The sequence below is a fragment of the Mustela lutreola genome, chromosome 3 (assembly GCF_030435805.1).
Source record: "Mustela lutreola isolate mMusLut2 chromosome 3, mMusLut2.pri, whole genome shotgun sequence".
Lineage (NCBI taxonomy): Eukaryota > Metazoa > Chordata > Mammalia > Carnivora > Mustelidae > Mustela > Mustela lutreola.
The window spans coordinates 175,083,518-175,095,384 of record NC_081292.1 but is presented as its reverse complement, the minus strand read 5'-3'; the positions used below and the strand labels follow the sequence as shown (position 1 = coordinate 175,095,384).

General features: G+C 44.3%; 1 protein-coding gene across 1 annotated transcript; it reads left to right on the top strand.

The window, feature by feature from the left end:
* Nucleotides 1-9,437: 9,437 nt before the first annotated feature.
* Nucleotides 9,438-9,855, top strand: LOC131828174 (small cysteine and glycine repeat-containing protein 1-like). The gene has a single exon (XM_059168984.1). The coding sequence runs from the start codon at nt 9,438-9,440 to the stop codon at nt 9,759-9,761; it is 324 nt and encodes a 107-aa protein (XP_059024967.1). The 3' UTR covers nt 9,762-9,855.
* The last annotated feature ends 2,012 nt before the right edge of the window (nt 9,856-11,867 follow it).

Genomic DNA, 11,867 nt, shown 5'->3' with positions numbered 1-11,867 from the left:
TTCTCCCAAACAAGGGTTTCTTTATTTCGCTTGCATGAATTTATGGAACACAAATGTCCTTTCATAGCAAGACAACAGATAGAAATAAAAAAAAAAAAAAGAGAACTCAGCCATCCGTGTGTGGTACATTATTCCACTTGTACGTTTGGTTTTCAGCAGCACAGACCTGCCGGCCATAAGAACAGTAGAAATGGCCTGGAATGTGTGGGCACCATGGAAATGCAGGCACCAAAGTTGTGGGAAAGAATTTCAGAAAAACAAAAAATAAGTTCGTAGCTTTGATCCCATTTTTAGTTTGTTCAGCATGTAAACTGATTCCAGGAGCTGGGATGCCTCTTGTTTCCAGAGTTCTTATCGTTCTTATCAATCGCAGGGTTTTTCTGAAATGATCGATTTGTGATGTAACAGAGAGGAGGGTGTCAGCTTCCACCTCTTGAGGGCCCGGGGCTGACTGCCAGGTCGTGGGAAGAGAAATGGAGAGCGTTGGAGGAAAGTCACACCAACAGGCCGGCGCCATCTGGGCACACTCTACCAGAGACTGGCCACCCGCCTAGCAGGGCACTGTTTCTTGCAGTAGCCCTTCCCACTGCTGCAGCCACGGGAGCCACAGCCACGGGAGCCGCAGCCACAGGGGTGGTGGCAGCAGCAGATCACGGGGGGACTGCAGTCGCCACCACAGCCACCACTGCAGCCACCGCAGCCGCCACAACTTCTGCAGCCACAGCACCCCATCGTTTCAGGAGAGGACTAAGGAGGGGTGAGGAGGGAGACCCAGGGGATGGGGAGGTCTGGTATTTGCCTCTGCCAGGGTTCCTTAAATCCTGGATGGGGGGGGGGGGGTTCGCACATGTTATGTATTCAATCTCTGGTTGTTTGACCCATTTCTGAGATGGATGTTTATTTCCTGTTAACTTCCTCATGAGTACACACGACTTAATTTTCTTTCGATTTCAGATGAGTTCACTTTTATTTCAAAAATGGAATCAGAACTGACTGAAAGAGCTAATAACACGCTGCTTTTCCCCCAATATGTTTGCCTGGGAGTTCTGATTAATATTAGATGATCAAGACTGTGGAGACAGCCTTCCCTCTTCTTCAGTGGATTTGCCTCCCAGAGGAGAGATCCAGACTGGCGTTTTTATCTTATCCTTTATCTTACTCTAATTATATGCACTTTATGTACGTTATCTTATCTAATCACTCTTAAAAAGGCAATGATTTTTGGTGCGTAGAGTCTCTATTCAAATGGATTTTATGGTCAAATAAATCCAGGAAGGGCTGTGTTTCCATTTGGGGAGTTAGCATTAACATAGCAGAAGTAATAAGAAGTCCAGGAGGGGGAAAAAAATGGGAAAAAAATCAATTTTCTGCAATAAAGAAATTTCTTATACATCAAACATTAATTGAAAATAACAACAAAATTATACCAGTGTGTAAACCTAGTGACTTGCAAGATCTTTAGAAAGAAAATTATTAAATTGTATGGAAGGACATAAGAGAGGAACTAAAATGGAGACATGTACCAGGTTTATAGATGGTAATTCTCAATATTGAAACGATGTTGTGGGTGTGTTTCACGTGTCCCTTTGGCTGGGCTAAGGCTGGCCCAGATATCTGGTAAGATATCTTTTTCTGTGTCTCTGAGAATGTTTCCAGGAGAAATTAGCATTTGAATCAGTAGCTTGAATGAAGAGGACGGTGCTCACCAGTATGTGTGGGCCCTGATGGATCCGAACAGAATGAAAAGGTGGAGGAAGTGCCAATTTGCTGTTTTTGCTTGAGCTGGGATGGCTATCTTCTGCCTGCAGACATCAGAGTTTCTGCCGCTCAGGTCTTCAGATGCAGGCAGAATTACCTCACTGGCTCTCGTGATTCTCCAGTTTGTAACACGCTCAGCCTCCAGATCATGTGAACCAATTCCTGTGGGAAATCTGTATGTCTGTATCTGTTATCTGTATCTCCTGTGGATTCTGTGTCTATGGCGAACACTGGTTAATGCAGATGTCAGTCCTTCCCAAAGCAATTAATAAATTCATTGCTATTATATGAAAAACCCTAAGAGATTTTTAAGCTATTGATCTCTTTTCATGGGTCCATTGTTCACTTTTTATAAAAACCGGACAGCTTCCCCAAAAATATGTTTGACAAAACAAGAATGTAAGATATTAAAAAAAAAATATTTATTTATGTATTTATTTGAGAGAGAGAGAAAACACACATGTGGTGGGGGGCATGGGAGAGGGAGATGGCAGGAGAGAATCCTCAAGCAGACTCCCTGAGCCCAGAGCTCAAGGCTGGACTTGATGCCTGGATCCTGAGGTCATAACCCGAGCCAAAATCAGAAGCCATCCATTTAACTGACTGAGCCACCCAGGCATCCCAAAACATTTTTAAAGCAGACTGAGGAGAAAAGTTCACCCATCATATATTGGAACTAATTCTAAAGCTACAATCATTAAAACAGTGTGCTAGTCTGTTGCTGAGGGAGACAGAGACTAGTGGATGGGAACTGGGAGCACAGAGATAAAAACAACACACAAATTATGGAATTTGGTGTATGGCAGAAACACTACAAATATCAGGAGCAGATCGTGGCCGTTCAGTGTTGATACTGGAATAACAGGCTGCCTCTCTCGAAACAAGTAAGATGAGGGTCCCTCGTCATCCTACACATTAAAATAAGTTCCGGATGATGTTAAGATCAAAAAGTGACAAGCAGGGCGCCTGGGTGGCTCAGTGGGTTAAGCTGCTGCCTTCGGCTCAGGTCATGATCTCGGGGTCCCAGGTTCGAGTCCCGCATCGGGCTCTCTGCTCAGCGGGGAGCCTGCTTCCTCCTCTCTCTCTCTCTCTCTCTGCCTGCCTCTCGGCCTACTTGTGATCTCTGTCTGTCAAATAAATAAATAAAATCTTTAAAAAAAAAAAAGTGACAAGCAGAATTTGACATTTTAGGGAGATGTGGAAAATTAGCTCTATGACTTCAAATTCGTAAAGTATTTCTTCAGAAAACAAAACAAAAAATTCGTAAAGTATTTTACTTTACTTTTTTTACGAAAAGTATTTGTAAAGTATTTCTTCTGAAAACAAAAGTTAAAATCAGCCGCAGGCTAAGGAGAAAATCAATTTTAGAAAGGGAAACAGGGGCGCCTAGGTGGCTCAGTGGGTTAAAGCCTCTCCCAGGGTCCTGGGATCGAGCCCCACATCGGGGTCTCTGCTCCGCAGGGAGCCTGCTTCCTCCTCTCTCTCTGCCTGCCTCTCTGCCTACTTGTGATCTCTGTCAAATAATAAAATCTTTAAAGAAAAAAAAAAAAGGGAAACAATAGAAAATGCGTGAAGGATATGAACTGAAGGGTCACAGAAGACACAGCTCTACATACAAGGAGCAGCTCAATGCAACTAATGATCAGAAAGCTAGAAATTAAGACCACACTGTGGTATGTTTTATATCCACCTGCTTATCAAAATGTTCAAATCTCGGGGCGCCTCAGTCGTTAAGCATCTGTCTTCGACTCGGATTGTGATCCCAGGGTCCTGGGATTGAGTCCCGCATCAGGTTCCCTGCTCATCAGGAAGGCTGCTTCTCCCTCTCCCTTTGCTGCTCCCCTGCTGTGTTCCCTCTCTTGCTGTGTCTCTCTCTGCCAAATAAATAAATAAAATCTTAAAAAAAAGTTCAAGTCTGATAATACCAAATATTGATGAGAATCTTGGAAGGCTCATACGGTGTTGGATGGAAACGTACATCATTATGACCAATTTGCAGAGCGATTCAGCCACTTCTGGTCAAGACACAGATGTGCATTATCCCGTTTACTCACTTACATCAGTGTGCGCTAATGGAAAGAACAATCCTACTCACTGAGTTACCATGCATTACTGTCATTGTCTTGACGCTCTAGTTGTCCTACATTTTCCCAGTCGTCACACCTTCAAGCTGGTTCCTGTACCTTTTAAAAATATATTTATCAGGGCACCTGGGTGGCTCAGTGGGTTAAAGCCTCTGCCTTCGGCTCAGGTCATGATCCCAAGATCCTGGGATCGAGCCCCACATCGGGCTCTCTGTTCAAAAGGGAGCCTGCTTCCCTTCCTCTCTCTGCCTGCCTCTCTGCCTGCTTGTGATCTATCTGTCAAATAAATAAATAAAATATTTGAAAAAAATCTTTAACATTTTTTGAGTACTGACTTATATTCTGACACAAGGGGTTCACGGCCCATTTCATCCTTCCCTAGCCCCAGACCTGGAATCAACCTTTCTTCCAAAGAGTCTGGTTCCTTTTATTGGAGAATGATGTTTAGAATCAGGGTGGCAACTATGCTCATTGCAAAGAGTTTTTTCTCTATTTATAGTCGGTTCTGCTGTAACACAATGTGTGTGTTCCAGCAAATCATAGCACTGTACAAAATTAAGCAGTAAAGACCATAGGGCTATAGTTCTCTCCATCTATTTGGTGTTTCTTATCGACAAAGTCCCTCGTAAGAAACACAGAATTAGCATTCTGCTCTAATTGTTCCCTAATACAGCAATCTCCTAGGAATAACATTTTTTCTAGCCCTGTGAAGGTATAATTGACACATGAAAATTGTATATATTTAAGGTGTACAGTGTGATGATTTGATATATGTATACATTGTAAAATAATTACCATAATCAAGTTAATTAACACATCCATCACCTTACTGAGGTACCATTTTTTTTTTCCTTTCTGTGGTGAGAAATTTAGGACGAAGCTTTTGAAGCAAATTTCAAGGATACGTACAGTATCATGAACGATAGCCCCCACGTTGTACATGAGATCCCCACACCTTACTCATCTCACTGAAAAACTGGTGCCCTTTGACCGACCTCCTCCCCATGTCCCCTCCCGTCAACCTCTGCAGCCTTTCTGTTCCCTCCTTCTGTGAGTTTGGCTTTTTTAGATTCCATCCGTAAGTGGGAACATGCAGTATTTGTCTTTCTATGTCTGGCTTCTTTCACTTAGCATAATGTCCTCCTTGGAACAAATTTGCATTTTTAAAACAAGTGTCATCGCATAACTGGCTGTATTATATATCAGGAATTATGCTAGGTGTTGGGAATTTAATGAACTGATCTTCTGTATGTTTTCCACTTGGCCTTCTGTGATAGAACTTTGCACATTTCATCATTATGATTTATGTCTGTCTCTTTTTGATGGACTGTGTATGTTCCTTGAGGGCCAGTTTCATCTCTCATTCACCTTACTTCCCTGACTGCTACACAGCATCTGGAATCTCAGAGACAGTTATTGAACTCTTGGTGAACTGATTGAAAGAGGGAGGAGGTGCAGTCCTTTCATTTGAGGTGTTGTCAGTCCAGAGCTCTGCTCTTCAGTACAGTTTGAGTTCACCATGTATGGCCACTGAAATTTAGATTAATCAAAATTTAATAAGTAAAGAATTTTTGCTTTTGATCCTCATTAGTCATATTTTAAACACTCAGTAGCCCCATGTGGTAAGTGGTTACGATATTGGCTAGCTCAGAATAGAATATTTCCTCCATTGCCAAAAGTTCTATTGGTCATTGTTGGTTCTAGACTCCAGTGGATGAAAAATTACAGCTCCTTCATTATCCAGATCCTTCTCAGAAGACCTGATGATATCCCCCACCTTCCCAGGAAAATGACAAAAAGACGATCCCACATTTGGGAAAATATTATTGAAAATATTTCAGACTGAAAGTCCTCTTCAGAAAAATCAGATTTTGAAAGAAGGTTGATCTGTGTAATAAAATCTACAGTATTGCACAAAGGAGTCAAGAAGCTAAAAAGGAAGTGAATTTTTTTTTTTAAGGAGACAACACAAGGCAAGACTGTACACCAAGTCTCGAGCCTCCCAAATAGCCATTTTTTGCAAAGTAGACTGAGGGGAGATGGCAAGATCAGTAGGAGAGAAACAGGATCTTGTCTCATCAAAGCCAAGAGATAAGAGTGTGTCAAGAAAGAGAGATTTGCCAACAGCTCAGTGCTGAGAAATTATCTTGTAGATTGCCTGACGAGCACACTTTGGAGTGAAGCACATGGAGGCCATCTGGGACTTGAACTAGAGTAGTCCCAGTGAAGTGCTTGTCTAGGGAGGAGTGGAGAACTTCTAGATTTTTGGCGAAGATTCTTATTTATTATAGTAAACAAAAAATACAAATAACACCCAAGATATCATCCCCATAGAGTATGCTTTTGAATAATGCGTATGTGTACACTTCCAGAACTCTGGAAGAAAATTATAGTGAACAGTATTTATTTCAGTAACGTGTGATTGTGGGAAATCCTTATTTTCTTGGCATTTCTGTGCATTTTTCAAATTTTTTATGATGAACATATATAGCTTTCATGATCAGAAAAAGCAAAAATTGCAGTAAGTATGCATGTGTGTTATTAAGTTATCAATAATTATGTTCAAATAGTGAAATTATGGGTAATATTTTGTTTCTACATATTTTACTCTATGGTAAAAGATTGCATTTTACTGTATATCATCTTATGCATATTTTGCTGACTATCCTTTCCCTCATTCTTCATCCCCACTGAATCCCTATTTCATTTGATTTTTTTCCCCCAGGTTACTGAGGTAAAATTGGCAAAACTGTAAGATATTTAAGTTTACCATGTGATGATTTGATATAGATATACGGTGTGAAAGGTCAATTCTTGTTTTCTAATGTCACTGTTCTCATGCCTCTCATCTACAAGGAGCTAGTTTGGGGACAATGCTTTCTGTAAGTGTGGCTGTCAAGGGCAGGGGAGAGAAGAGGAAGTAGCAGGAGGTCGACTGGGCCCTCGGGAGGTGCTTTCTTGTTTGAGGGTGAGAGAGAGGCCATCCTAAAGGTTTCAGGGCTGCTGAGAAGGGTCCAGAAAGCAGAGGGAATTCATTGCTGTGTCTGCAGTGTCTTTCATGGGATGGACACTTACTTAGTAGGTGCTCAGCGAAAACCTGCGGAGGTAAGAGGTGCATGCGAAAGGAGATTTAAAAGGCCAGAGGGGTGGTCTTCAGAGCGCAGATGGAGGGGCTGGCCTGTGGTGGGAGGAGCGGGGGGTGCACCACCTTGGTTGTAACTCAAGGCAAGAAGGAGAGAGAGGGCACAGATACGGGCGGGCTTATAGAGTCTGTGCTCGAAAAACCCTTCTGGAGTGAAGGGGCTGGAGTAGGCATCTGGCACCTGCAGGAAAGGGATGAGATTGGAAGTATCTCTGGCAGAGGAAGGGGAGCCCAGCTGATGAGCGCAGAGCGGTGAGTGCAGAGGAGGACAGAGCTGAGGGCCCAGCTAGTTCACGGGACACCTTGACGGTGGTGCTCCCAGCTCTTAGCCCCTCCTCGCCTACCATCGTCCTCCTACTCAGCACCATTTGCGCCTGTTTTCCTTGCCCGTCGTCTCTCCTTCCTTTATTATCATGTAATGAAAATCCAGCCCAAACCGTAGGACAGAAAAAAAGAAAGATTAATTTCAACTGAAATGATCGGGAAAAGCTAAGATTTGAACTGTGTTTTTAAAAAACAAGAATTTCAGGGGTGGAAGAGGGCATTTTCTGCTAAAGGCACAGTCATGAGGGAGGTAAGGGGAGGATATCTAAGTTCAAATAATGATTATACGGCTGCTGTGGAGAGCAACAACAGGTCTGGGTCACGGGAGAAATCTAGGGCGTGTCTTGTGTCGTCACTGTCATCCCGGAGAATTTTGCTCATTGACCCTGTTCCTTCTTGTGCGGCGTGTTCTTTGCTAAATCTTGCCTGTTTCATCGTTAAGGTCTTTGGTCTTATTACTAAATGCTCCTTAAACTGTGCAGCACACAGTACCTGTACCATAAAGATTAACTGCTAGTCATAGTGCTATTAAGTGCCAAGGTTTCCCTCCTCGTGAAGCCTTCGGTTATCCTAGAGCCCCTGACAGATGAGGCTGCAAAGCCTGTTGAAGCCAGATTGTTACTGGTGAGTCTGGACTTCAGTTTAAAGACAGAGGCAGTCAGCCGAGGATTATGGAGTCGGAACAAAATATATGCCCCTGGAAAATATAGCAGCATAAGGTAGGGTTTATATATATTTAATAATAATATATGTATATAAAATTTATAATGATTTTAATGTATAGTGCTTATACATATAAGCACTAAAATTTCATTAAATGGCATTGAGCCATCATAATACCTTATACTAACCATGCATAGAGATTTATTATACTTGATGAGGTGAAAGTTAATAGTTCGGAACATTTTTAAGCAGTTTCTTTCCTCAGGGACCCCCATTTTCCAAATCTCTCTTCTGGTAGCTTCAGTGTGAGGTTCTAAGACCCACGAGGGCCCTGAGGCTGGTAAGATCATCCTTTTCCAACTGGGTATCAGTGTGAGGCTGGGTTTGCTTTATGCGCTTCAACCAAAACAACACAGTCCAACAATTAATGTGGAAGGTAGCTAGTGAGAAGCTGGTCATCTTTGATTAAATCAGACATTAAAGCAACTTGCAAAAGTATAAAACAATGTCACTGCATTCACTAAATTTTTGGGAAAATGTAGTTATTTTTTCCCAAAAAAGTGCTATTTATGTGAGCAAGTAATGGGCTTACGGTGTTATTTTAAAATTCATGCTAACGCTCCGAAGGCAGCCAGCAGACGAGGGCATCTCTGGGCACAGGGGACCTTCCCAGGGCCTGTGAAACTCACTGCGTGGCCACCTTGTCGCCTGCTCTGTGACTAAGACCAAAGCTACCCATGTGACTCAAGTAAGCAGAACTAATGACAAGGCAGACATTCGAGAGTGGGAAGGTCCTGAAGCTGGATCTGGAGATTGGGGGCTTCTCTAGGGAGGATGGTTTTAGCCTTTGCTGAGTGAGTTCACCATTTGCAGCCAGAGCATGTGTCCCGGGAAGAAGGACCCATGTCTGCTGTCTAGAGGGATGTGGCCTCTTTGTGCCATGCTGACCACTGGTAGAAAACGTGGTGGATGTTGCAAGTTCCCTCCTTTACTTAAGGTTCTCTGTATTCTTTCCCCTACTGAAAGGACCCCTCAGAATTTTCTTCAGAGAGGTGTCAAGGGAAATAATAATTCCCCCGGGGGCAAATACTGGTGAGCAAGTGAAATGTCAGTGGGCAGATGCGGTGGGCAGATGCTCTCCCCAGCTCATGGATTCCAAGACCAGCTATATTTGGAAACAGGGATAGGTTCTTTGCTAAATATTCCTGTTGGGTGAAACAGAGATAAATTTAGCTAAACCAAAAGCAGGTGACTTAATGAGACTAAAGGTGTCAGGAAATAAACAGGAAGAGCCTGAAGTTTTCCTAGAGGAGCGCAAATCAACCTCAGGGAAGTGCTCACGTGTCTTCCCTCTCACCCCCACAGTTGGTATATAAGGGGCTCCCCCAGCAGAAGGCGGCATCAGACCTTCCTCACCTCCTGAGTCTCCCTCCTCACCTCTTCTGAGTCCTTACTCTCCTGACACCATGGGGTGCTGTGGCTGTGGAAGTTGTGGCGGCTGCGGCGGCTGCGGCGGCTGCGGCGGCTGCGGCGGCTGCGGCAGCTGCACCACCTGCAGGTGCTACCGCGTGGGCTGCTGCTCCGCCTGCTGCCCCTGCTGCTGCGGCTGCTGTGGGGGCTGCTGCAGTACCCCCGTGGTCTGCTGCTGCCGCCGCACCTGTGGCTGCAGCTCCTGTGGCTGCGGCTCGTGTGGCTGCGGCTCGTGTGGCTGTGGCTGTGGGAAGGGCTGTTGCCAGCAGAAGTGCTGTTGCCAGCAGAAGTCCTGTTGCAAGAAGCAATGCTGCTGCTAGGCGGCTGGCGGCTCCACCCCTCCCAGGAGCTGGAGGCCCCTCCGCCCTACGGGTAAGATGGCTTTGCCTCATCCACCTACTCCTTTCCCTTGGCCTCTCTGCCACCGGCTTCCCCCGCTCCTGCTTCCTGGGCCTGATGCTTTATCCTTCTGAGATCTCCCTCTGCCCACATCTGGCACAGGTTTGCCCCAATTGCACAGCATGAAACAGATGCAGCCAAAGAGCCCATGAGAAGACAGCTGGGCAAAGCCAAAGTTTACTGGGAACCCTAGGAGTTTATTTGTTTGTAATGGCCTTTCTTTTATAAATATTCAGGCCTGGCTTTTGGCCGTTTGGGGGTTTTCTGCTTGTGCACTGTCTTTTCTGTTGCTCTGTCCCACATCTACTGTTTTAAATTTCCTAATAAACTGACTTGATGCACGATAACATCTCTCCATTCGTCCGTGTTCTATGAATTTCACCGTGGGCTACTCAAGCCCGCACAGTGAATCCAGCTCTGGCGCTCCCGCGGCTTCCTCACCCAGCAGCCGGTCTGGAGGCCGGACCCTGCATCCATAGCCACTTAGCAAACATGCACACAGACCCATTCACTGCTGCCCTGAGGGGCCTCTGCGCTCACACTCAAAGTTCCAGGGTGGGGTAAAGGTGGTGGGCATTGGTGGTAGTGTGACTCTGTTTCTTCAAACTTATTTAAGAAAAAAAAGAAAAGAAAAGAAATCTCCAAAGGAAGGAAGAAGGCAGGTAAACTACAATTTATCTTGCAATGCTGGGTGGTTTCCCAGGAGACTGAGAAGCATTGGTCCCGGCAGGGAGCTCCAGCTCCGTGGAGCATTCCAGAAGGTTCTTTTCTTGCTAGCATCCTTGGCCGTGCCTCTAACAACCGTGTCTTTTCTCTCTGCTTCTGCTGATACTGTACAGCAAACTCTCAGGGCAGGCTTTTGGGGAGGGAAGATGTCCTGTTGCCCAGCTGCTGAGTGCATGGGATGATTCTGCTCAGCTACGGGAGGGGGAGGGGAGCCACACGTTATGACATCAGGGTCAACCCTTGTGGCCAGACCAGCTCCAGCAGCAGGGCAGCCAAGGGGGTTTTCTCCTTTGGCTTGCATGCTGCTCCTGTGTCCCAGAAAAAAAAGAATGGGTGTTGAGTTCTCCCGGACACCGCCCCCCCATCTATAGTTCACTGTAAGTTTTCAAGGTGAGTTGTATTAGACCCATTTCATTGCTGAAGTGACTGAGGTTGAGGCAGTTAAGAAATTCACTGAAAGAAATGCAGTTTATCAATCCCGATTGAATCCCAGGATTTTCTGACACCAAACATGACAATCCTTTTCCTATACCAACACGATTCTCTGAGTATCAACGGGGTTCCTTGTTCATTTATTTCCCCCCTTTTTGGTCTTCCCATGTTTATGCATACATGTGATGATATCTGTCTGTTCTTTATACTGCCAGGTGGTCTTTGAACACTGCTTCCTAGGTAAGAGCTAGGTTCCAGCAAATTCCTTCTCAGCCATCAGAGGAATTTCTAGGCCACACAAGGGCACATTCTCTGCTTATCTAGGTGACAGCTATTTAACTTATTACTGGTAGGATGTAACCGTCCACCAATGCTTAACGCATTGGTTAAGGAAGAGGGGTCTTTTAGTCTCCAGAAATGGTCTTGAAGTTGGTGTATTTGTTCTGGGTTCCTTGAAAAATGGTATGGGAGTTATCCATTTACCATGCTTACCTAGGAGATAATGGGGCTGGGGCTGGAGGACTTTAGCTCTTTTTTATTTTTTAAAGTCCTATTTCTTATGCTTCTTGAACACCCCCCTAAGGTCATTTAGAGGTGGCATGGGTTCAGTTTAGGCCCCATCTTCCCCACTAAACCTCCCCACCTCTAGGCTAGGAACTTATTTCTCTCTGAGCTCCCATAATGCTTTTTTTTTCTTTAGTATCAGGTAATGTATTCTGTATCTTATTATTGTTACTTATAAATAAGAGATGATGCTAGATAATTAGATAGATAGACAGGGACTTTCTTCATAAAATTATATACATAATTTTTATAATTATACATGTAATTTTTAATAAATCTATCTATAGGTATAATTTTTTCCTGTT

Excerpts from the sequence above, each read along its gene's own strand:
- LOC131828174 (XM_059168984.1), top strand. The coding sequence starts at position 9,438 with ATGGGGTGCTGTGGCTGTGGAAGTTGTGGCGGCTGCGGCGGCTGCGGC.